The 26472-nt window shown below is 43.0% G+C and overlaps 1 protein-coding gene across 2 annotated transcripts in view; it reads left to right on the top strand.

Annotated features, from left to right (window-relative positions):
- The first annotated feature begins 21320 nt into the window (after positions 1 to 21320).
- unc5b (unc-5 netrin receptor B) overlaps positions 21321 to 26472 on the top strand; it is an 85004-nt gene continuing 79852 nt past the window's right edge. For both annotated transcript variants that reach the window (XM_079512066.1, XM_079512065.1), the window contains exon 1: positions 21321 to 22153. In XM_079512066.1, the coding sequence (XP_079368192.1) occupies positions 22066 to 22153 (88 nt within the window). In that variant the 5' untranslated portion in view covers positions 21321 to 22065. The remainder of the gene's footprint in view (positions 22154 to 26472) is intronic.

The raw sequence follows: 26472 nt of genomic DNA, 5'->3' as shown, positions 1-26472 counted from the left end.
GCACGGTTCTGGAAGGTATACTGAATGAATAAATACCAGCACTCACGTTATCCGTTAGGATTCTTGTTTTATTTCAGTTTTCATCAGCAGGCATAACAAACAGACAGACGGACGTTTCGGCCGGGTGGCCTTCTTCAACTATAATCCCTGATTATAGTTGATATATCAGTTTAGCCGACATATAAGCCATATATTGTTTTTCGGGTCAGCAATTAAAGCCAAAGGTCATGACGAGTCACCGCGGTCGAGGATGGAGTTGGATGTCTCTCAATTATGCAGCCGATGTGTCCTTTTACAATACACTTTAGGCTTGTTTTTTCTTGCCCACAATGTTACAAACTTTTATTTACGGTAGGTAGCATGTTATTTAGACAAATTTGCTAGGTTCATTGTTTACCTGGTAGCCTATAGTTTCAAGCTACAGGTTGTTATTTTGATAGTACGTTGTTTAGACTGATGATAGGTTGGTTTACCTATGATCCAAGTTCACTGAGGCACTGCACACTACACTGTCTTTCTGCATTTGATGTACAGTTGGAGGCCATCGATATTGTCCTTTTCTTTTTGCTGAGGTTTGCGTGATCTGCGCAAAAGGACAGTTAACCCATTTTGGGCGGGAACCCCTTTTTTTTTTTTTTTTTTTTTTTTTTTTCAACAATATATTTATTTTCCTTTTTACACACAAATGCGGGAACCCCTTTTGGTGTTTTAAACATTATGTTATAATTTAGCTATTGAAAAATAGCAGATCTACAAGCTCATAGCGCGCCACCGAGTGGCGCGCTACGAGCTTGTAGGTCTGCTATTTTTGAAAAATCGTGAAAATATTTATTTCAGAAAACTGGAGGATTTAGAAGGATTTTTTAAAATTTTGAGGCCTAAATGGGTCAAATGATAAGGGACAATATCGGTGGCACCCAACTGTATGTGCTCACCTTGCTCTGGATAAGAGCATCTGCTAAATGCTACATTTTAAATTGTATTGGTCTCCCATGCACCTGATTTTAGGGTAGCCTACGATGTGTTCCAATAAAGCAGTAAAGTATTCAATAAACACAAAAAAGCATCAGGAAGGAAAGTTTAGTATAGATAATTTACTATGTAACCTTTCCTGGCACTTTGTGATACTCTTTATCATTCTTGACATGTAATTTAATAAGGTAGCCTATGGTCCATATAATATAACTATTATTTTGATATTTAGTCGACAGAATTCTGTGCAATCTACATTGTGTGGCTTATAATAACAAAGTGCTCAGCGGAACTGAGTGATCTTTCACCGTAATTCATCGCTGAAATGAAATTGCTCTGGAATAATAAAAAAAAAGACTAAATTGAGAATGCTCCGTGTTGATGGCTGGCTGTGTGGAGGATCATCATAACAAAAACCCAGTCAACCATAGCGTCCTCACAATATCTTCTTCGTTGTCGTACGTGGGCCCTCACTAAGCTGAAACATGAGCAGTGCTTTGTGTATGGATTTGAATAACAACGATGATTTGCATCCCCTGTGGTGGAAAAACCTGAAAGAGCACTCCAACCGTCAGTGAAGAGGTGAAGAGGTCAACGAGAGAGAAAAAGACCCCTGTCTAAACCTGGCGACATGATCAGGACCGCAGGGTTGTCATGTTAGCCCGAGGCTGCTACTAACAGCCCGAACTGCCAATACAATACCGCGCATTGATTATTGCTATTTAGAGACGACGTGCTGCACTGCTTGTGGGAAGGCTGTGCACTGCGTTATGCCTAATTTATTCCCTGTCCCACGCTCGTGATGTCGCGCGCCGAAAATAGCAGATCTACAAGCTTGTAGAGCGCAGATATTTCCGGAACGCAAAAGCATTTACGCTGGTGTAAAGTAACTAAGCATTAGTTTAAGTACTGTACTTAACACTTTTGAGGTATTTGCACTTTACTTGAGTATTTACAATTTCCAATACTTTTACTTCTACTCCAATTCTACTCAAACGTTTTAAAATCCAGGACACCATTTTATGGGGGACGTTTCTTGGCCACTGCACGCTTGATTTTTAGTGCAATTTCAAAGTTGGAATAAAGCATATTTTAAATATAAAGCATACATTCATTGGTAGCCTTGAATAGGAATATAAGATAAAGATATAGATAAAGATAAACTTTATTATCCATTCAATTTGACATCAAATGGACATTTGCCACATCATATAGCCTATATCTTTTGCCAGAACCTTAATAAAAGTAATAATAATATTAACTAGAAAACGAGTTAGTCCCGAAGTGTGGGCTTGAGTATTAATAATAACAATAATAAGGAATATGCATAGACATTAGACAGGCTACACTTTTTCAAAAACAAATAGAGGTCCCGAACCTCCGATCTAGCCATTGGAATGAGGTTACACGGGACAAACGGTTAGATGTGAGACTCAATTGAATCTCACAACAACCAACAAGACATAACAGTTGTTATGATCTCTTTCATTTCTAATCTGATTCATTTGAGAAACACCTCTTCATTCCTCTACAACCTACTACAGTATGTACCTATAGTCTCTTCCCCCATCCACGCTCGCAATGTCTTCCTCGCTCACCCCGCTTCTCCCCAGCGCCCTCGCCCTGGCCGCGTGATAGCTCCCACACCTCCACAAAATGAGGTGATATTGGTGTGCGCGGGGAGAGCATGTCCATGCAAACAGAGTACGCCCACACCTGGGCTTTTTATAGGCTAATAGGATGACCGCTGGCTGGCTGCACGGCGAGGTCAGCTCCGGTGTTATCCATCCTCTGCCTGGAGAAATGCACGCTATTATTATCGACTTGATTGACTGTCTAGTCAGACACTCAATACTAGTGTCCGTTCAGATTGCACAAAGAAATTGGGGAAAATTGTCATTCAAGCAGACCTAACTTTCTTTTTTTCCCCTACTGGGTTGCGATGATGTGGTTATGTTTAAATGTCTTGACTCGTATGTAAATAGTGTCTCTTTTGAGTCATAATTGGCTGTGCGATGTCCTGCTTTTACATGAATCGTTTAGTCATTTATGTGACAGGATCTCCAGAGCCGTTCCAATGCTTAACTAGATAGGATGTGATTAGTGTCTTGCTTTAGGGCATGTTGAAAGGACATTTACCCGTGTGTGGCTTACTGGCTTCTTGCAATTAACGTTTATTACGAGATGGCAATACTGTCCACTAATACCGCTGTGCCTCTACCGTTGACGAGATGGACAAAACCATGGGTCATGTGCAGCAGCAGGGGCACAAGGAAGTTCCACACATTTTGTTTCTCAAATCTGATCTTCATGTTTGAGTGTGTTGCAAGCTTTTGATTGAATACTTCGGTGTCAAGAGTGTCCAAACAGATATACAGAAATCAGATTTGAATCTCATATACCACCTATACGAATGTGGTTCAAAACGGATTCACAAAGATTTGTGTCCACATGGTTTCTGTTTTATTGCTGTTTTAGACTTGATAAACATAATATGATTCCAGTTAGATTTCAGCTGCCACCATTATAGCCACTTTCAACCCGTACATACACAGTACACACAAAGTACAGTCATACTGACTGTACTGTGTGTGCTGCCTGTCACACAACCTAGCAGCCTATTCACTTACTGTCCCCTAGGGCCTATAGTTATTGACCTCTGGCGAAGAATGTCCCCATAATAAAAATAAAAAATCACACCTGTGTGAAGTGAGGGCCGCTCTTATCATCATACATCATCTCATTCTCAACCAATGGCACATCTCCCACCAAATCACACTTTGCGTCCTCACTTTTGTCTTCAAAGTTTGTGTTTACACAAACACTCAAAGCTGGGCATAGGAGGGGCTAGTGCCCCTCAAATAGTTGATCAACAAGTTCCCAACACGTATCTATACAATAAAGTATAAAATAGGGCTTAAGTGGTTGATTTAGCCTATTTTCTCCATAAAGCATTCCCTGAAGACCTTCAGCAATATGGCACTTTTTATCGTTTTCATGGAGAACTGCAAAACAGCTGTTTGTGCTACAGAATGACAGACGACTATCGCTAACACAATCGCGGAGACTCGCATACACATTCCCTCACAATGCAACGCAACGTCGATTCTCAGTCATTCCGTATAGGTTTGCTCTTTGCTGCTGAGTCACATGGTGTGCACTCAGAAATTGTTTCTGCAGTAGGTGACAGTCCAAGGCATTGAGGTTATCTTGCTTTAGCCTAGTTGCTATCCATTTTACTGGTGGTATAATCTGATTGTACAACAGTTATGTCTCACATGTCTATCTCACACTATAACATCACTATGACGGTGTCACACGATCGAACATAGTCAATCTACAAGCTCACACCACAGTGTGACGTCAGCTTGTCGATCGCCCATTTCCAACACTTGTCTTGACACCGTCGAATGTCAGGCAGTATGTGTCACAGTTTGCTAATGTCTCTCCACCCGTTCTCCATGGCGGCGGGTGGAAGGTGCAGCGCACTGCAACTCCTCCGGACTATTGTTTCCATCTCGGAGCTGTCAGCGTCTCCCTCCAGATCAAGGCTGTGATTAATAAAATGGGCCTCGTTGTGCCCTCCGGCCCGTTCTCACCTTCTCCCTTCACGCTGCCTTTGTAGCGCCGGGCCTCTCACACGTTGTCTGTGTCGCTCCCGTCGCTCCCTATCCTCGTTCTCTCCTCCAAAAGCAGGTTGTCGCTGTCTCTCTCTCTCTCTCTCCCTTTCTCTTTTTCAGTCTCAACACGCACACAAAGGGAATATCTTTGTTTTCTTCATTTTCACCTCTCTCTCTGTCTCTCTCTCTCCCTCTCTCTTTCTCTCTCTCTCTCTCTCTCTCTCTCTCTCTCCCTCTCTCTCTCTCAGTGGAGCTCATGGTAAATGATGCATGGTGGACTCATGGCCACTGAGCGATCATTAGTGAGGTGGCACAGGTGAGCGGGAGCGAGGGATGATGAAGAGAGGGAGGGATGGAGGGAGTAGCAGAGGACAGCAAAAGGCATGTTTGGTCCCCGCGGCGCTTCCCCGCACCGCCACAGAACCAGAAGTTGTTTGTGTAAAACACTGGTCTGTGGCATTTCTTATGCCAGAAGTCATTAATCTAGACACGCACACAGGGACACAGAGGCAGAAATGCGGCCATAAGGTTGTTCTCATACATGAAACACTGACTAGCTGCCTTTGCTAAGGCCCCGTAGAACCATAAAACATGGGTGTGGACTCAAAGCGGAGCGGATGTGTTGAGCAGCCAGTGTTATGGAGTGTACATAATGCTTCCCTAATGAAATATCATCACTCAACAAACGCCCGCACGGCCCCGAACATAAACCAAAGTTTATAGTTCACGTCAGGATCAATAAACCCAGACATTACCTGACAGGAGACTACACAACGGTCTGGAAAAAGATGCACAAATGAGAACTTAAATAGACATAATAGCCTTTATTCTCCGATATAATCTGCAGGGGCTATTACGGCTTCCAGTACCATATGAGTTGATCTTCAAAGTCTGAATTGCCAACAGATGTTATTTTTAATTAGTTGTTTACACGTGGCTCTCAACACCGTCCACACAGCACCTTCCGTTACACACCTCTGCCTCTCGCGTTCTCTCCCTCAAACCTGCAGTAAGGTAAACACTTTTTTTTCCTCTCCTCCATGTATCTAGATATGTCAATTATAATGTGTATAAACAAAACAAACACTGCATCCCATGATGCACCAGCATCTTAATTCAATTCACTTCCTTCCTTTTGTCATTGCAGGTGTGACAACGTTAGAGAGATGTGTGTGTGAAACAAACTTCTATCTGCTACAAAGTAGGAAAACAAATTATTATAATAAAGCAAGGCTGTAAAAGTGCTGTTGGAGGTATTGTCCGTAGTGGATAGACAGTTTTAATTTGGCCACTTAAATCTCTGCCATGCATAAGTGTACAAATGTAACCAAATGGATTCCAGGATTTGTGTTACTGTAACGCTGCAGTATCATTTTCATTTTCATGGCCGAATAAATACTTGAACGCACTTAAAAAAATCACACTTGTGTGAAGTGAGGGGCACTCTTATCATCATACATCATCACAATTGGTGTCATCACTTTTCTGTCATTCCGGCCAATCACAATTGGCGTCTTCAATTTTATGCCCTCACTTTATCCTCAATATGTACTTTGCTCAGCCAATAAAATCATCGCTATGGGGTGATCAGCCAATGAAATCATCGCTAAAATTCACACAAACAGACAAAGCTGTGCATAGGAGGGGCTAGCACCCCTCAAAAACAGTATCATTCAGCCAGTTCCTAGGTTTAATTGCCAATTTTAGTATCGACTTTAACTGTCATTGCTTTTAGCTCTTTATATATATTCTTTATTGTAATTATTTTCTCCTTTATTATAATTATTTTGTTGCGTTATTAATTCATACACTTTCGTTTTTTTTCTTTAGTGCTGCTATATTTTAATTGGGGTTTAATTGATATACATGTATTCCAGTTCTCATTCAATCAAAATGATTGTGTCTGCCTTATATTGCACTGTTAAAAATGAGATTTTCACCCTCAATGCATTTCCTAATTTTCCTGGTGTCTTAAACAACAAACTAGAAAATAATCGCTGCAAGCGATATACTGGGCAGTCTTGCCGACCTGCAGTGGTGGAAAGTAACTAAGTACAGTACAATTTTGTGGTATTTGTAGTCATATTTGACTGGAGTATTTCCAATTTCAAATACTTTTACTTCTACTCCAGTACATCTCTGATCCAAATATGGTACATTTACTCCAATACATTTATTTGCAAACTTTAGCTACTAGTTGGCTTACTTTAGCTACTAGTTAGTTAGCTACTAGTTACCAGGTTGGGCCAGGAAGTACTGTAGTAGAAGCTGTGCTGTCCCCGTTTTCAGTGTTTTAGCCAGATTTTGCATAAAGAAATCAGACCCATCTGAAGTGAGTGGTACTGTACTGTACTGTACTGTACTGTACTGTACTGTACTGTACTGTACTGTACTGTACTGTACTGTACTGTACTGTACTGTACTGTACTGTACTGTACTGTACAAGCCCTCCTTCCTGGCCTGTGTGTGTCTGTCAGAGTATGTGAGCGGCACGGAGCGGCCGAGAAATCCGCTCTTCGCTCTCAGCGGCTTTTGTCCCGCTCGTTCATTTGCTCGTGTTGATTGTGTTAAAGTGTTACTGGGGGGCACGGTGGCACAGTCGGTAGCGCTGTCGCCTTACAGCTAGAAGGTCCTGGGTTCGATTCCCGCTGGGGACGCTGTGGGTGCTGGCGGCGTGCTCTCTCCTCCATGTCATCATTGCCCATACCCGAGGTGGGGTTGGCGAAAGGGCCTTTCTGTGTGGAGTTTGCATGTTCTCCCCGTGTCCCCTAGGGTAGGTACCCTCACAAAAAACATGCAGTAATCCTGGTCTCTAAACTGCCTCCCCCTGGCCAGCCGGGGCGCCTGATGGAGGGGAAAGGAACTGGTTCCTTCCACTTCCTTACACTGTGACACGTTTAAAAACACGTTCACTAGCTTTCCCACTTTAACTAACAGGCAATTGATATCATCACGCTCACTAACTGTCTTTGATAGCTAACTGAAGCGGATTAATTGGTCATCGCAGGTTAGATTATTATTAACGGCGTTTTTTTTCTTCGGATGCCGTTCCTGCTCAATTAAAAAACCACAGTGGTGTCTGTGTGTTAGGCAGTGCGACAGTGATAGTTGGTGGTGAACAACCGCCATAACGCTATTTCCGTGCTCAGACAGGGATACAGCCAGGCAGGGACACACATTGCTGGGCATTGGAGTGCTCCACCATTGGAGTGCTCCACCATTCAAAAATAAGCGGCCAGGCAGGTCTATGAAAACCAGCGCAAAACACACGACTATAGGCCAAATGAGCACTTTATTCCTTATACGTTGGCTATTTTCAAAGCTAAAGGGCAAAATGTGGAATACCTTTGAAACAACAAATCGGGTACGGGGGACCAACGGCACAAAATAATTACAGATGGTTATCTGGAGGTATCTGATGTGTTTTTCTGTTTCTTTCTTTCTCTCTTTTCTTTCCTGCAATGATGGAGCTTAAGAATTTCACCTACTTTTTTTTACACCTTTAAACCTGTGAGTTTATTTGAGTTGAAGGCATTCACACCCTGAAGATGGCGCAAGCCGACACACGTTGGTGTTTTTAATGTGTTATACCTATACAAAATCCACCATGAGTGCCCTGACCTGGATTTTGTATGCCTTTTTGGCATATTTTCCCCCTCCATGAGCACCGGTGGTCTGAGGGATACCAATGGCACTCCTTTATGTTTATGTATTTATTTTTATTTTGTATTATTTGTTTGAGTTGAGTTAATTTAATTTGAGTTAATTTGAGTTGAGTTGAGAAGCGTTAATTGTTTTCATTTTAGTTGAGCAGATTTAATGAAGCTTTGGGGAAAGTTCAATTAAGAAGATATGTTCTCTCCCGCTAGCTTTAATTGCATTTTATTTATTTTCTGGGATTTCAACCTCGTCACTTCCTCATTCCAACAGTCAAAACCTTTCACTCACAATTAAGCATGAGCTCTACTAGCCAATCTGATTCTTTCGATCAGTCATCCAATCAGGTGATGGGCTCCTTGCTACGGATATCACTGCCTCTCGACCTGTGACCTGTCTCTGAGATGAGTTGAGCTGAATGATGGTGTTGGAGGCATACAGGAGGGGTTTAATTAAACATCCCTGTGGCATACCCGTTGTGGTGTCCATGGGATCAGGGTGAAAGGTGACTGCCCACCTAGCCAGAGTCCAATAGCAGAGTGATGTGTGAAGGCCCAGGTCATGGAGTTTGGAGGTAATGCCTGAAAAACGTAGATCTGTAGTCAATAAACAGTAGTCAGGTGTACAGTATACTTTACAGCGGTGGTCTTCCAGATGTGTGGCAGGAAAGGTGGCTTTAACGTATAAGCCATACAATCAGTCTTTCGAAGCACTTCATGGTGACTTTAGGTACTGGGACAACGGTTGCTGATGCAGTGAATCAAGTGGGAGACAGCAGCTTGGAACAGAGAGACAGGTTGATCGGTGAACACCTCTGCCAGCTGATCATAATTTAACCACATGCGGTGCCGGATTTATAGGAGTTGATGCCCCTGGGATAGTCATTTGTTTAGGCCCCGAGGCCCTTACGGCCACACAGGCATTCATTTTGGCCGAAAGAAATTGGGGTGAGCGGCAAAATCACCCTAATATAATAAATATAATTGTGAGCTTGCAGGTATTATTGGTGAGAGACACCGTCATGTGACGTAATATTAAATAAAGCATCAACATCTGGTTGTTGTCACACAGCGAGACTTTCACTGTGGGCAGAGCTGTGGGCTCTTTGGCAGTGGTGGAAAGTAATTAAGTACGTTTACTTAAGTATACTGTACTTAAGTAGAATTTTGAGGTATTTTTTATGAAGTATTTCCAATTTCCAGTACAATTATATGAAAACGTATGGTTACTTTGTAGGTTTAGATTTTTATTACAAAATATACATTAACCACGTCAACCCTATATACATTTCGGCTATTTGAAAATAGCCAATCTACAAATCACAAAGCGTTGCGATGTGTCACATTGTGTGTACTATAGATCTGCTATCTGCTATCTTCACAACATTATTCTACATTTGAAAACTTTAAATGGGACATTCTGCACAATTAGTGCAGAATGCACAATTTACTTTTGGTACGTTAAGTAAATTTTGAAGTCAGTAAAAAAAAACTTGCCTCTTTCTGCACTCCTGCTCAAGTGTTTTTCAGAAAATGATCATTTCAAAGCTCCCCAGACTGCTACAGAATGTTTACTAATGATGTCTCTATATGGCTGAGAGGAGAGCTCAATTTGATCGTGGCCATTGGAGAATAACCTGAGCAATATGCTTCCTATCGTTTCTGCATACCAACGAACGTATAATTCAAACATAAAAGCAAATCCTTTCCGATCCGGAGCGAGCAAAACCGACTGCTGTATATATACAGTATGTATGGATGTTTATGTTCGATGGGTTCAAAGTGAAGTTGCCTGATTTGATGCGGGAATGAGGGGAAGGGGAATGAAGATTGCTGTATGCTCTTAATGATAAACATGCAAAAGCCTTTGAATGTGTGAGTCACTTATGGAATTGCACTTACACATACTTACATGAACGTACACCAAGCCATTTTAAGTTTGTTTGTCGAGTCTGCCAACTGGTTCTCGTAAATCAGTTGTTCTCAACCAGCGGTCCGGGAACCACCAGTGGTCCTTTAGGGGGTCCAGGTGGTCCCCATGGAGAGTCAATAACCAAATGGACCCTAATAGATATTTAACTCTTGAGAGTGTAAAATGAAACCAAATGGACCCGTACGGGTCTATTTGGTTCCATTTCTCAAATATTATTGTTAAACATCGATGCATTACTTAATTTACAAGAAGTCTATACAATTAGAGAATGTAGAATAATTGTTATTTTGATCAAGGTTTGCCTGTTATCTCCTATCGTACCAACATCAATACAGCATGGAATTGTGGACAAAATGTTATCCAACAACAACAAAATATTCACCCAAGTTTTGGGTCTGAGAGGCTAAAGGCTCATTCATAGTCTGGATTTTCGGTGGTGAGGTGACCACCGCTCCGGTGGTGAGGTGACCACCGGAGCTGAAATAACGTTGAGCGGTGGTGAGTAAAAACAGAGAAGGGCTGGGGCGGTGGCTGTGGTTTGCTCTTCACCGCGGCTCGTGACGTCATGTTGTAGTTCGGTGGTCACCTCACCACCGAAAATCCAGACTATGAATAACGCTTAAATCTCATCAAATGGTGGTCCGTGGCTCAAATGTCCAATCAATAATGGGCCTTGATACAAAAAGAGTTGAAAACCACTGTCATAGATTGTTGGGGTTGTTGGACACATCAGAAGCTGCTTGAGGACAGACACTTTAATCATTTTCCACAATGTTCTGACAGCTTGAACTGACTCCTCCCCCCCCCCCAGGAGCAGAAGGTGAGCACTGCAGCAGAGGGTCTAGCCTAGGCCAGGGAAACAATCAGTGTAATTGTCCTAAAGTCTGACACACACAATCTGCTAAGAGCCTGAAGCCCCAAAGGCCCAGGTGTACCAAGGGATTACCAATGAAGAGACAGGTATAACCAATGCATAGTGACAGTGACAGGCCTGCACGCACACACATACATGCACGCACGCACATGCACACACACGTGCAAAGTGCAAACACACTTGCACACACTATGCTCACATACAGACACACCCTGGCAGCGCCAGTTATACATAATTATCATTATTATGGACAATCAAATACTGCAGACACAGTACTGAATCTGAATGAATCTTTGGCAAGCTGTGTAGCACTGATCTATAAACATGAATGACGAAACACTGCCAATGTACCGTTAAGTACTTTAGGAACAATCTGGTTTACAATTTGATCACACCCAGAAAAAAGCTCAGATGAGGAAGAAGACCATTTATGCATTTCTTTCCACGGATGATGTTTTCTTAGTCAGCACGTTGGCAAGCTTATTTGCCTTATTCACTGCTATCAAAATCTATTAAATGTGTTCTCCTCTGGCCTTGCAAGAAATAATTAGTCCTCGGCATAGGTCAACGTAATAGTCCCTGGAAATAATATTCAATTATCTCTACGGGAACTTCTAGAGCATGCCTCCTATTTTTAGAGGCCCTCTGTTTTACAGAGATAGCCAGTTTGATCCTTTTTATGTCAAGACGGCAACACAAAGCAGGAAGGAGTCAGAGGCACTAAACAATCCCCAGCAGCTAGCCCATTATGCCTTAATAATAGCCCTTGATTTCTCATTGTCGCTCCCTTTGTACGGTGAGCTGCATATGAGTTTGGGCCCACTCGATTATGTCTCCACGTTCCCCCTGGCTTTTCCTCTCTAGTTTTCCAGTGGGTGCCCTTGACTTATATCTTCCATTAGTCTTAGCACGCATCGGGACCAAATAATAACGTATGGCAGATTCAACATTGTCATCAGTACGGTAATTACTGAGGCGATATGCTAGAGAGAGAGAGAGAGAGGGAGGAGATACAGCAAACTATTACATCTGAGCATTATTGTAATGGAGGAGGGGGCTAAGAGGATAGGTATCAGAGGTATTGGAGGTAAAAGACACATTGCCAGTCAGAGAACAGCTGTCTGCATTTGCAATGCCTTTATAGTCTGAGTTAGAGTTAGCCTATACTTTGTTGCGCACACTGAAAATAGCCGATCTACAATTGCACAATGCGTTGCAGCGCAACGTATAAATTACCCTTTTCATCCCACGGTTCTCTGGTGAGAAATAGCTCTGTCCGGAGATAAAGGACTCTTAAAGACAAGGTTTGCAAATGACTGAGGGTGATGTCATGTCTTAAGTATATAGCGAGTGATCATAAAGCTGGAGAGATGAAAGCCCTGTGAGTCACTTACTCACTTGTAATTGTAAACACAAACCACACAGAAACCACAACATGCACGGACACGTAAACAGAAAAAACACGACTTTCAGGTCCTCGCATTGCAAATGAAATGTCTCTGGCCTCACCTCCACCCTCTGTTTCATACATAAAACATCTCTCTCTCTCTGTCTCTCACTCTCTCTCTCTCTCTCTCTCTCTCCCTCCCTCCCTCTCTCTCTCTCTCTCTTTCTCTCTCTCCCTCCCTCTCTCCCCTCAGACTATATCTGTCTTGTTCTCTCACTCATTCATTCTCCCCAGACGGTCACAATAAAAGGAAGGAATAAATAATCCACAGCATGCTCTCTGCTCCAGGAAGAAGGATAATTGTCATCGAGGGATGCGGAGACTGGGAGTCATCACGCGTCCAGGCGGATTACGACCTTTGAAGTTGGATTTGAACAAAGTACAGCAGCACTGTTCAGCTGCCGGGTAGCTGTCACAGATTGCAGCTGAAAACACACACACACACACACACACACACACACACACACACACACACACACACACACACACACACACACACACACACACACACACACACACACACACACACACACACACACGCGCACACGGACATGCCTGCACACACACATGTGCACAGTTCCACATGTTTCTCCAATCTCAATGACAGACCATTATGTTCCATACATTTGTGGGGGGAGAATTCAGCTCACCGTTTCCATCAGGAGCAAATGCAAATAAAGAATAATCTTTCACTTATTCACTTATCGCCAACATTACAACAATCCCATAGTCAAGGAGTACACATGATTCTCACAGCCATAGTTTATAACAGATTCCAATCTGGCTTTAGGAAAGTTCACAGCACAGAAACAGTACTTGTAAAAGTAATTAATGATCTTGGGGTGTCTGCTGACAAGAAAAATGTATCCGTTCTCTTACTTCTAACGGCTGCTTGACACGATCGATCATTACATTTTAATACAACGTCTGGAGTACTGGATAGGTTTGTCTGGTCCTGGTTTTCCTCCTACCTAACAAACAGAAGTTATTTTCAATTCTTGGTCCTCTATTGTTCTCCCTGTACATACTGCCATTGGGAGAACGTATTACCAATCATGGAGTGAATTTCCATTTCTATGCTGATGATACCCAACTATATCTTTCTGTAGCTCCAGATGATCCCTGTACTTTAGACCTGTTGATGACCTGTCTGTCTAGCATCAAATGCTGGATGAGTGAGAACTTTCTCAAGCTAAATGAGGATAAGACAGAAGTTCTCATAATCGGTTCTAGTGAGCAGAAAGAATCAATAATAAGCAGAATTGGCAACCTGACTGTAGAAAGTAACAGTACAGTAAAGAACTTGGGGGTCATTATTGATTCTGAATTACATTTTAATTCACAAATTAATCATGTTACCAAGATTGCCTTTTTTCACCTTAGAAATATTGCACGAATCAGAGCCTATTTGTCATTAGACGATGCAAAAACGCTGATCCACGCCTTTGTTTTTTCTCTGCTTGATTACTCCAATGCACTTTTTTATGGACTACCAAAGAAAACAACTGACAGATTACAATTTGTCCAAAATACGACAGCCAGAGTTTTAATTTAAACTAAGATGAGAGAACATATTACTCAAGTTTTAGCTTCACTGCATTGGCTTCCAGTTGTTTTTAGGATTGATTTTAAAATTATTTTACTTGTTTATAATGCTCTCAATGGTCTCGCACCTTCCTACCTACATGACTGCCTGCCTAAATATGTCCCAAACCGCCCCCTCAGTTCTTCCACTGCTGGCCTGCTCGCTGTGCCTAAACAAATGGCAACTAAAAAACACGGTGAAGCAGCTTTCTTTCTTCTACGGGCCGACGGCGTGTAACAAACATCCACTGTACCTTCGACAGGCAGCCTATGTAGACATTTTTATAGCTCAGCTCAAGACCTACTTCTACAATTTTCTACACTTGCTTTGAATTGTTCTTTAAATTCCTTGTTATTCATGTCCTCACTGTATTTACTGCTATTATTTGAATGTTTTATGCCTTGCTTTTCTTTTCTTTTTTTCTCTCCATTGCTCTGTAAAGCACTTTGAGCTGCATGTCATGTCATGAAAGGTGCTATAGGCCTACAAATAAAGTTTAATTATTATTATTAACAATAGGCTACTGTATGTCTGTGATCCTGTGAATATAAGGGGATATGTGCATGCAAGTGAGTTGCAAATCGAGTGGCAAAGTGAATGGCAGTGAGTGGCAAAGTGAGGTTAACGTCGTTTACATTGTTTAATGCAATCAGATAGGACTTTTCTGTTTGGATGTATGGGCTGTCAAGGCCAGAAAGTAGTTTTTTGCCACTCAGTAGGCGTTTCGGGAATGATGATTGATGATGATGTCACGCGCATACCCTCTATTGCCAATATCAGAAAGTAGCCAATAAATAATACAATATATAGATTAATGTAAATTTATGTTATATGAATCAGGTATTATGACATCAGCACCAAACATAAAAAGAAAACTGCGGTAAGATTGCCCGATACAATGGCTGGAGTTATCCAGAGCCATCTAATAGAAGAGTTACGATATAGAGGGGGCAGAAACAGAGCGCTCGAGTGCTGTTCATGCAGCCTGAACTGAGCCAAGCTGGAGTTGGAAATACATTGTTTTCAACGAAGGCGGCGCAAACAAGAGCTATTTTAAGCGTGTGTGCAACATGACAACTGTTTTAAAGTATTGTACAGTAACAACTAAAGTCTCTTTAATGTTTATGTTGTACTATTACTACAAAACAATTTAAAATAAAGGGATTTAAGATCATTAAAGCTGGGCTGTTGCCTGAGTCCAATGCATTTCTGGCTACTTCCGGTCCAGGACTTGGCCCAGTTGGTTGTCCCCACGCTCAATGCGTAGTCTATTGTATGTAGGAGAGCCGCCATTGGACTGGCCCCATGAAGTGAACGCAGTTTGCGTAACTATATCTAAGTTATCACAGTGAGAAGGCATGAGGCAGGATAATTCACTTCAACATCAGTGGTTTTATCGACAAACACAGCAGCACAATACAACCAACTTGAACAACAACCTGATTCAAACTAACCAGCTGCCTTTTATCACAGAGTTATATATAAGATAGAGAGCGGACAGCCCGCCCCCACTATTCATTTAAATGGAAGTTGCTCAGTGGCTTTTGAAGGACCCGGAAGAACGCTCTACTTCCGAAGTATTAACGAGTGCTCCTGCTCCCTGTTAAACCCATGGTTAAACCCCGCAGCTGCGCGGAGTTTACTCGTGCTACATGCACGGTAAAAAAACCCCGCCCACCTGCAGTTCCAGCTTTGGCCAGTAGAGTTTGTCTGCTTCAACTTGGCCATCCGCTCTGGAGGCTTCCCTTTTATAGGCCCCTGCTGCAGCATGATGGATGATACCATTCACTGGGGGGGAATTCCTAACCACATAGATCTACACCACCACATAAATATAAATGCATACATAGATGACATGCCTATGGCCACAAACCATCCACATACTGTAACTATAGTTACAAAATCAACCCCCCCTCCCCCGGTGGTGCGGCATTCAAGTGACGTCACGTGCAGATACTGCTGTGTTGCTTTTTACTGTCTGTGTATGATGACGTTCAGGTATAGTTAAACCTGTTGTTATGCAAAGTAGCTATACTGTAGATTTGATTTGGGTAGGGGGGGCTCACTCACCGCCAGTAAACCTGTTATGCAAGTATAACCACTGGGTGATTTGGGTACTTCTTCTCTTGAATCTCGGACAGGGGTGTCCAAACCTTTTTCAAAGGGGGCCATATTGGAAAATATTTAAACACCCAAGGGCCAACTACATAATTTAGCTTCGGATTTAAATGATTCTATTTAACTATCATCACTATTTAATATCAATCATTTGTCAGGTGTGTGCTGTGAACAAAAAGTGTATCTCAGCCTTTTTTCAGCCTTATATGTCACATTACCAAATGTAACCAAGCAAAACAAGGAACAAGGAACACTGACAAATTATACTCTGGGAAATGCCCAGGTTAAACAACTTGAACGTAAAAATGTCCCATACTGTTGGGCGGGCCGTTCATAATACAATTCAGGTATGAAGCTCATGTATGAACCATATAAAATTCGCCCCAGGGCCTCATTTGGCCCGTGGGCCGCACTTTGGACACAGCTGATCTAGGGGGATGCGTTCTAGCGTGCACGCTTTTTGTCTCCACCAGGCCGAAGGCATGGGGAGAGAGTATGTTTTGCACTCCGCCCGTCTGTCCGTCCGTCCGTCCGTGTGTCCGTCTGTGAACAGCTAATCTCTGGCACCGTTGGCTTGATCGCAGCCATACTCTGCACACACACTCCCTGAATGCCAGAGCTGAACCTCTGCCCCAAAGTTTTCACATTGGCCTGTTATAGCGCCACCAGGAGGCCGCTTTGTGCAAAACAAATGTTTTGACATTACACCTACAGATTTTGTCCAAACATTACGCAAATTGGTACACAGTCTCTCTAGAGCCATTCAACGAAACTCGTCTTTCAGATTTTTCAGACTCCATCCTGATTGGCTAAGATTGGCTTCCAAAGTTCGCAGGACTGCTCCGTTTATAACAAAATGCTGCAAATCATGAACACATGGTGTGATTTCCGTGAAATTTTGCACGCACATTCCCACTAGGTCGAGGAAGAAATGCCACTTGAATATTTTCAACTCAGCCTCATGGTGGCGCTATAACTGGCCGATTTGTGTTTTTACCTATAACTGCACCGATCTGTGTAAAACCATGTATGCACACTCCCTAGAGGCCAAGGAAAAACCTTTGCCTGGAATTTTTCACATCTGCTCTTTATAGCGCCACCAGGAGGCCGACATATGTAAAACACATTTTCTAATATTACTCCTTCAGATGTTATCCAAATTTCACGCAAATCGGTACACATGCTCTCCATAGTCATGTGATCATGTGATTTGTTTGATTTCTCATAATTATCCATCCTGATTGGCTACGATTGGCTTCTAAAGTTTTCAGGAGTAGCCCGTTTTGTACAAATCGCCACAACTCCGCAACGCAGCGTCCGATTGCAGTGAAACGGTGCATGCCTATTCCCACTACTAGGCTGAGAAAGAAATGCCACTTGACAGTTTTCAAATCAGTCTCATGGTGGCGCTACAACAGGCCAAGTCTCTCACACACACACACACACACACACACACACACACACACACACACACACACACACACACACACACACACACACACACACACACACACACACACACACACACACACACACACACACGTTTATATTACTCCTAAACATTTTGCCAAACATCACACACAATCCTATCCTCCTGGTGGAGACCTGTGCCCAGAAGGGCACTTTTTCTAGTTTGGTACTGTGCCTGTACCCTGTTCAACGAGCATCACACCACTGCCTCAATTCACATTCCTGAACACCCCTTCCATGTTGTATACTGCCCCGGAACCGTTAAAAGGTGCAGAGCCCCTTATATTACGGAACTCTTTTGCTGGAACGACGTAACAATGGCCTGTATTGCTGGTATGTTAGATTTCAGCTTATGGTCAAAATAATGAATTACAATACACTATATTCACACTGTCTCTGTTCTTTTACGCAGGTGGCGTCCCAATCAGAAACAAACACAATTCCTACTTGCAACTATGCTGTGCAAATAACTACTGTATGCCCATTTCTACTGTCCACACACCCCAAGTAAAGGAACCTATGGCCATTTGATTTTTCCCACGTCACGTTGTGAGTAATCAATATAAAAAAAGTCATTTTGGGGGTGAACTTACAGGCAGAATTAACCTGACCTACAGTGTGAATTAACCTGAACTACATTTTCTCCTGATCAGTAGGAGTTAATTTGAGCATCAATCAGAGAAAGCAAAGCAGCCTTAACACTTTTCCTGCATGCCAGCATTAATTCATTCATTCATCCGCCAGCATTTTGCCCGTGCAACCCTTATTTTGAAGGATCCACGGGACCCCAAAAAACGGAACTGGATGTTACTTACGATGTGTGGACCAGATATTTTTCTTTCGCTCGGAGACCGTACAGTCTTACCGTGATCATTACCACTTTGGCCATGGACCGTCGAATAAAGCTTGTTTTGACCAGAAAATCAAGACGGATGATTTTTTTTTTCTGTTTACACCTAGCGACCCAATGCTAATGTAAGTAGCATTACGACTTGATCTATCATAACCACTATAAAGGACCATAAGATGTAGATCTACGGCAATGGTGGACAAATGAAACACAGCGTTAGTTTATACAGGGACACGTGAGTCGCATGCCTAAAGCTGTAGTCGGCGTCAGTCAGTCATTCCTATTTTCATTCACATCTCAGCTGATCATTACGTCACACATTCATACTCCAATCAGAATTCACGCTCAAGCATAGCGGCCCCTTTAAATACGGCTTGCATGATTCACCTCACCCCTGCTCGTCTTGCTGACGCCTCGCAATCGGTTGATGCTTAGCACCCCAGCCTCCACCTTTTGATCAGAGCCTAGCATAGGCCAAAACACTCATGATTATATCTGCTGTTCAAATGTCAATGTCTGCTGATTTAAGACATGTCAACATATTGCTTAGGTATCTCTATGGGTTTTTTGCTATCGTTCCCTGATTTAGCTTAGCATGCTTGCTTCGGCAAAATTCAGGGACCATCTCCTAAGCGGAGTCTTTAACGCCAAGTTTAACTGTATTCCCTTTGTTGCAATAAATGGTTTTATCTCTTTGATGTGAGTGTTTCCTGTCTAAACCGTATTAATGTTATAAGATGTAGATCTATGCCAATGGCGGTGAAATTGATTGTGTCAAAGAGAAGGGACAATCAGTGCCTGCCTCCAGAGAAGTGGTTCTCAAAGTGGGGTCGGGGGACCCACAGGTGTCCTTGAGGGGTTGTCAAGTTCCTCAGCAAAAAAGGTTTGTAGGGCATCAAAACTCAGTTTAACCATTTTAACCTGATTTTAAACTTAGGCTATTAAAAAAAATAGCCAATCCACAAGCTCACAACGCACTGCATAGGGATGTATTGCGAGTGTGTAGATCTGCTAGTTTTTTTAATTTTTTGCATAAGACTTGAAAAGTTGTGAAAACATTTGAATAATTTTGAAACATTTTAACACATCTCTCTGATGGCACTGACAAAATCTTTTGAAATGGGGGTCCACGGCCAAATGCATTTCAATTTGGAGGTCCTTGACAAGGACATGTTTGAGAAACACTGCTCCTAATGCAGTGTTCATTGTCGACTGGAACTATGATGAAAAATCACACCCATGTGAAGTGAGTTATCATCGTACATCCATTCATTGTCAATGGGAATGTAATCTTTGTGTAGGACAAAAATAGCTGATTTTCTCATCTACATACTGTATGACGTACATTCTCCATTCATTGTCAATGGGAATTTAATATTTGTGTAGGACAAAAATTGCTGGATGGATCTCCAACTCCATCGTTACCGACTCTACAGCCGGGCATCGGTCGTAAATTCTCCATTCATTGTCAATGGGAATTTAATGTTTAAGACGAAAATCTACACTATAGCTGAATATAGGAGGCCCTCAAAAATGCTCGACTACCCTTTTCTGCGAAAAGACTAAATAATATTGACAATTTTGTCAACAAATGAAAACTATACTAAAACGTTAGGGAGGGACTAGTGGAGAAGAGATCCAAACATAAAAGTAATTTATGTTTGGTGGTGCTCTGCTGAAAATAGCAGATCTACAAGCTCACAACTGCTGCAATGCCTGTTTTAAGCATGCAACCAAGTGTAAAATCAGCCATTACGACGCCATGAAGGCCTGCGGCTGGCCCACCAAAATACATGTTTGTCGACAAAATCGACTGTCTTCTTATGATAATGATAATTAGTCAACTAAAACTAGACCAAAACTTTTTTTTAAGATTACAAAATACGACTTAAATTAAATTGTATTCAAAAGAATATGACAAAATGTGCTGTTGTCAACAGCATGTGCAAACCTTATTTGACCCAGTGCTCCACTCACATTGAGATTGAGCCCTGTGGCGTTCACCTCGCCAGTCAGAAGCTATCATCACTGCCAGGAACCAATCAGACACAGAATACCATTTATTTTAATAGGAAGGGGCTGTAGTATATTAGGTGAGGGACCCGAGCAGTCACTTTAGGACTCCCCTCCATTGCGCAACAGACAGACTCATTTATGAAATGGTGCCCTCTTGTGGCCACCAGAAGAAATGCTTAACTAGCCTAGGACTCCTGGAAAGGAGTGTTCTCTGTAATAATGGGCCAGACATGTGACTGACATCTTTGTTCATAATCATAAGAGCTATATTCATGGCACCATTGGGGCAGAAACGTAGGATTCAACAAATATGTCATTGTAATTATGAATAGGCATTATTATTATTATATTATTATGAGCCACAAACAATTGCTTTGAGCTAAATCTAGATACACAAGCCCATTCACGTATTTAAAAACAAAATAGTAAATATCAATTTGTAACTGAGAGTGTACAAAATACAAATTAGTCCATTTTGGTTCCATTTGTAGGCTAATAATACACTATCAGAGTTAAATACACAATACTAGTCTGTGCAGGAACTTGGAACATCTCTAACCTTTTGTGACTCAGTCAGCCAAGGCGAATCCACCACACTGTATATGGGCGACACTCTGGGGTCCGGGTTTTCCATGTCTCCTCCTCCTCTCTGGTATCTCCACACTATTATCATGGACTGAATTTTACCTTCACTTGTTCAGCGCTCTTCACTCTGGGAGGATGAGGATGATGATGATGATGATGCTCTATGATTGGCCAGGAGGTGAACGGTAGTCCGGACGGAGGCTGGCGTTGTGCGCGGTTCTGCATGCTGGAGCTCACCATCCATCCATCCCCGTGTTTACAGTTATATTATCATCACACACACACACAGGGAGCGGACGGGCAAGATCGATTCTACGCGCACGGGCTGGCTTGAGGAGTACACCGTTCACACAGGCTGCTGCGTGCGTGCCGCCGAGGCTACTGGGTTATATATGGTCACTAAACAAAGTTGCCTTGGTTTTTATTTCTTCAAAAAGAGCAATAATGCTCCTCCAAACTTTTTTTTGTGACTTTTTTGTGACAAGAAAATAGTATTTTTTTTCGGGGTGCGTATGGCTCGTTGCTCAGCCGTGCCAGAGCAGGAGCGAGCGAGCGGCGCTGGGAATTATAAAGGTACGAAGAGGAATATGATTGTGGTTGTGAAGTTATTTGTTTTATGTTAATCGGACGTCTCAATCCTGACCTAAACTTTCATCGCGCTGACGGAAGAAAAAAAAATCGTTATTTCTGCGAAATCCGTGAGGAGGTGGAAGAAGGATTCTGTATGGTTTTGTGGGTTTTTTTACAGCGGAGAATGAACAAGTGTTAAAACAACAACACCAGAAACAAGTAAACTGACTCGCCCGTAAACACCAGAGGCTTTACCCCTTTACTCCTAAGAAAAAATATCCAGAGAAAAATCGGCTACTTTACCGGAGAAGCGGCAAAAGAGCAGCTCACCATACCTGGGACATTTCGCCGCGCCTCACCCCGGAAAAGATGTTGTTTATTCGGATGCAGCGTGACCAACGTGTCGGTGCTCTGCTGGCTGTGCTTCTCCTCGGAGGATGTGCTGTGTCACACACAGGTAAGCTTTCCAATCTTAAACAAAAAGCATGTTGTTCTGTGCTGCATTTGTATTTAATGCACTATTGCTGTACTGCACTATAAACACCGCCTACACACATCACTGTTGCAAACTCAAGTCTAGCTTAGATAATTATGTAATTTGTCGCACGACAGAAAGTGATAAAGTCCTTAATTTCACGGTTAGTCGACTAACCATGAAATGCCTGTAAAGCATTTTTTTCATGTGTTCCAAGATAATGAATAATCCCATATGTTCAAGATTGTCTGTGGAATAATAACAGGGGATGGTTCTTCTTGGAGATAGAACGTATGGCTTTGACTTGACATGTGTGTCAACAGACACCTAGTATAAAAACGCACTTTTGTAGTCAGTCAGTTGTGGTTATTCATACTTCACAGACTGAGAGTTCTTCTCAGAACAGAAAAAGCAAAACCCCCTGATGCGCAGGGAGTCATTAAGGCTTTGCTCCAAAAAAGCAAACCGCCAGAGCCGTGTGAAGTCGAAGACAGAACAGACACTCTGGAGTGCCAGGGGGGAAGCAAGGCATTTTGGGCAATTTACATTTTAGTGACAGTTGCTTTTAAACATGGTTCTATGAGTTTTCTTTAAATGTGTAATTTGTAGCACCATTAAAAAAAAAAGTTAATGATGATTTTAGTTTGGTGTAACTTTTATTATTCATATTCAGAGAGCAGCCTAGTCACCCTCATGAGCATTCCAAGCTTGGATCACAGAAAACTTGTACTTTTATCATTGGATATCCCTGTATTGATGTCGTCAAAAGAGTGCATATTTTTATTCGTTTTAAATCTCTTCCTGGAGATGAAAAGGCTTTGATGGCACAAGTATCAAATCACTTTGCTGGTGTGCTGTTGATAATATCAAGGTGACACTAAAAAGCACAAATTTTGCTGTTTGTTGGACGTAGAAACCCTCTCCCCTCGCCTATCACACTGCAACACAAGGTCGACATCTGAAGGAAGATTGTGGATTAATGTGATTACAAAATAAATAAATAAATAAAACCCAAAGAGGAGCTTTTTGCAGTAGCTTCACCACCAAACTACAAGTTATAAATATCCTGAGAAACTAGGCTGTCCCCTAATGGCAAATGTGGATTCACATGTCAAGAACTCCACTTGTACATCCCAAGGTCTTGTGTGTGTGTGTGTGTGTGTGTGTGTGTGTGTGTGTGTGTGTGTGTGTGTGTGTGTGTGTGTGTGTGTGTGTGTGTGTGTGTGTGTGTGTGTGTGTGTGTGTGTGTGTGTGCGCGTGTGCGTGTGTGTGTGTGTGTGTGTGTGTTTTCCCCGGACAGACACAGGCAGGAGAAAATCAGCTTATGTTTGTTAAAACTGCGGCCTTGTTCGGAAAGTCCTTGCATGACGAGAAACGGGAAATGTTGAGGAAAAACCAGCCGTGTGGTGTGGTGGTGTGTTGCCGGGAGGTCCCGGTCGGGGGAGGAGGAGGCTGTCGGGGCAGGGGACAATAGCTCAGTGTGGCCCAGTAAAAAAAGTTGACTGCCTCTGATTGAGTCTGCCTGCATGGTAGGGAAAGAGGCAGATACTGGGGGAGTGCATCTGATACTGAGGGAGGGAGGGATGGGACGGACAGATACTGCATGGGGGAGTGCGTGAACGGACAGACACAAGACAACTACTACTGAGGGAGTTCATTTATGGCAAGGGATTCTCAGTCTTCTTTATCTCTGGGACCACAATCTACTACACTGTGAAATCCTCAGTGTTAATTTAACTCTGAGAGTGTACCCTCCCTTTATACGGGTCCATTGGGTTCCATTTGTACACTCTCAGAGTTACAGACCTACATATATTGTAAGAGTCCGTTTGGTTCATTTTTTTTGCACTCTCAGAGTTACAGACCTATACGTAGTATATTAGTCTATTTGGGTTCCTGACCTACATGGTATAAGAGTCCATGTGGTTCCATTTGTACACTCAGAGTTACAGACCTACATAAGAGTCCATTTGGGTTCCCTTTTCACACTCTCAGAGTTACAGACCTATGTACATGTTGTAAGAGTCTATTTGGTTGATTTCTTTACATTCTCAGCGTTGCAGAGTCCCGACCCAGACCCAGTGTATTATGGGACAGACGCGGAGAATAGTAGATCACAGCACCGTCATGCGACTGAGCGTGAATTTGGCAATACCGAGGCAGGGAGTGCATTAGGGAGCAGTACCGATAAGCATTTATCTTCTTCCCTCCCTTGATTCTTCCTCTCATTTCTTCTCGCCTTCTTTGAATTGTTCCTCAAGTGTTTCTTCCTCTTTCACCCGCCCCCCCGCCTCGGTCTCTGTTGGTCTGTGTTGTGGATGTGCTGAGCTCACATTTCTGCTATATGGTGCTCCTCCTCTCTCCCTCTGTGTTGACATACACATTAATTACCCCGACTGCCAGGAACACTTGTCTGAAGTAACTACCCTGCCGGCCTCTGTGTGTGTGTGTGTGTGTGTGTGTGTGTGTGTGTGTGTGTGTGTGTGTGTGTGTGTGTGTGTGTGTGTGTGTGTGTGTGTGTGTGTGTGTGTGTGTGTGTGTGTGTGTGTGTGTGTGTGTGTGTGTGTGTGTGTGTGTGTGTGTGTGTGTGTGTGTGTGTGTGTGTGTGTGTGTGTGTGTGTGTGTGTGTGTTAGAAGTCATTCTAAATGACTACATCAGAGTTAGCAAACGGCATATGGGGGAGTGCCATTGCCTCCAGTTTGTGACAGATCGGGATTAAGTGGAGATGAGCGGGTGTCCGACAAGACCCTGGGGGGGAGGGTTGTGTCCTGTCTTGTGTGTGTGTGTGTGTGTGTGTGTGTGTGTGTGTGTGTGTGTGTGTGTGTGTGTGTGTGTGTGTGTGTGTGTGTGTGTGTGTGTGTGTGTGTGTGTGTGTGTGTCGGGGGGGGGGGGTCCGACCTGCATGGGAGGTCAGGACAGCAGAAAGCGAGGCAGGCCGGCGCTGGGAGGTATAGCGGAGTGTTCCGAGTTTAGGAAGCGTAACGTGTCAGACACTCCCAGAGACGACTGACTTGAATAGACACACTCAACCCGGATGTGCTGTCTCGTTGTGCTTAAGAAGAAGCGGGGGAATGCACTTGCTTGGAACTGTAACTTTTCCAACTGCTGGTTGAAGCAGGCTGATTTCATACACTCCGTCTCATGACGAAACATATTGTTCAGCCTTGGGACCGACTGTGCAAGCATTCCGAGCACTTGTTTGGTGGCTCCACAGGTGGTACAGTGACAGTGGAAATTGGCAGTTTTTTTCCAGAAATACAGTAGTTAGAGGTGTGAATCCGTGGGTTCACACAGAGGAAAAAAAAAGTAGGAATGTGTGTCAACAAAGCAAACTTCAAACACGCGGCGGTGTACTTTCAACTTCAAACACGCTCAACAGATGGATGGGGAGATTAGACTGACTTACAGTATGTGCTATGTCGTGCCATAGAAATATCAGATATGCAAGTTCACAATGCATTCTGAGCTTGCCTTGTAGATCTTCTAGTGTTGGTACGCGACACCATTTTACAGTGGATCATAATTTATGCATCATTTGTCTCTCAGAAACATGCAGTCATACATACTAATAATATTAATAAAGGAAAGAAACTACCGGGATGCCTTTCTGGCCTCTCCTGCAGAGTGGGCAAGGCCACGCTCTGGGCTCTCTGACTGGGCTCAATCCCAGAGTAGTGCATTAGTTTTATGGCCGTCAGGCGGCACAGGGGAGTGGGGATCGCTGGCCAGCCGCTGGCCCCTCTGCTGTATTATTCATATGAGCAAAGTGGTCTTGGTTAATATTTAAAGCGTGCATTCTGATGCTCAGATGCCTGACATGGCATCCGAGACAGTGAAGGAGAACGGAGTGGAAGGGAGGGGACCAGCTGCTCGCCTCTCTATCTCTCTCTCTCTCTCTCTCTCTCTCTCAGGCCTATAACCGATCTGGACGGCTACAGGGCATGCAGGGGGAAGTGGGGAGTTTTAGGGCCTGCAATAGGCTTTTACATAGTAGATAAAACACTGGCCGTTGGACCGTTAGTGTGCCAATTGCAGTCTCTTAGAGGGGATATGCGAGAATCAAACCAAGGAGAAGGGTCATGCAGGGCAATGCTAGCCATCCATCTGAAAGAAGAAGCAGAGGTGGGGAGAGAGAGAGAGAGAGAGAGAGAGAGAGAGATGGGGAAGGGAAATAAATCCACGGGAGACACATTGAGATAGATGGATCTCATGGCTTTTAAATATCCTTTATTAGAAAAGAGAGAGAGGGGAAAACTCCATAGCAGTGGCATTCAAGCATCATTAAGCCTCTGGCACAGGG

Source organism: Electrona antarctica (assembly GCF_951216825.1).
Source record: "Electrona antarctica genome assembly, chromosome: 10".
In the NCBI taxonomy this organism is placed as follows: Eukaryota; Metazoa; Chordata; class Actinopteri; order Myctophiformes; family Myctophidae; genus Electrona; species Electrona antarctica.
Note: the sequence above shows the minus strand (reverse complement) of the source record. Positions and strands in the feature narration are given on the sequence as shown.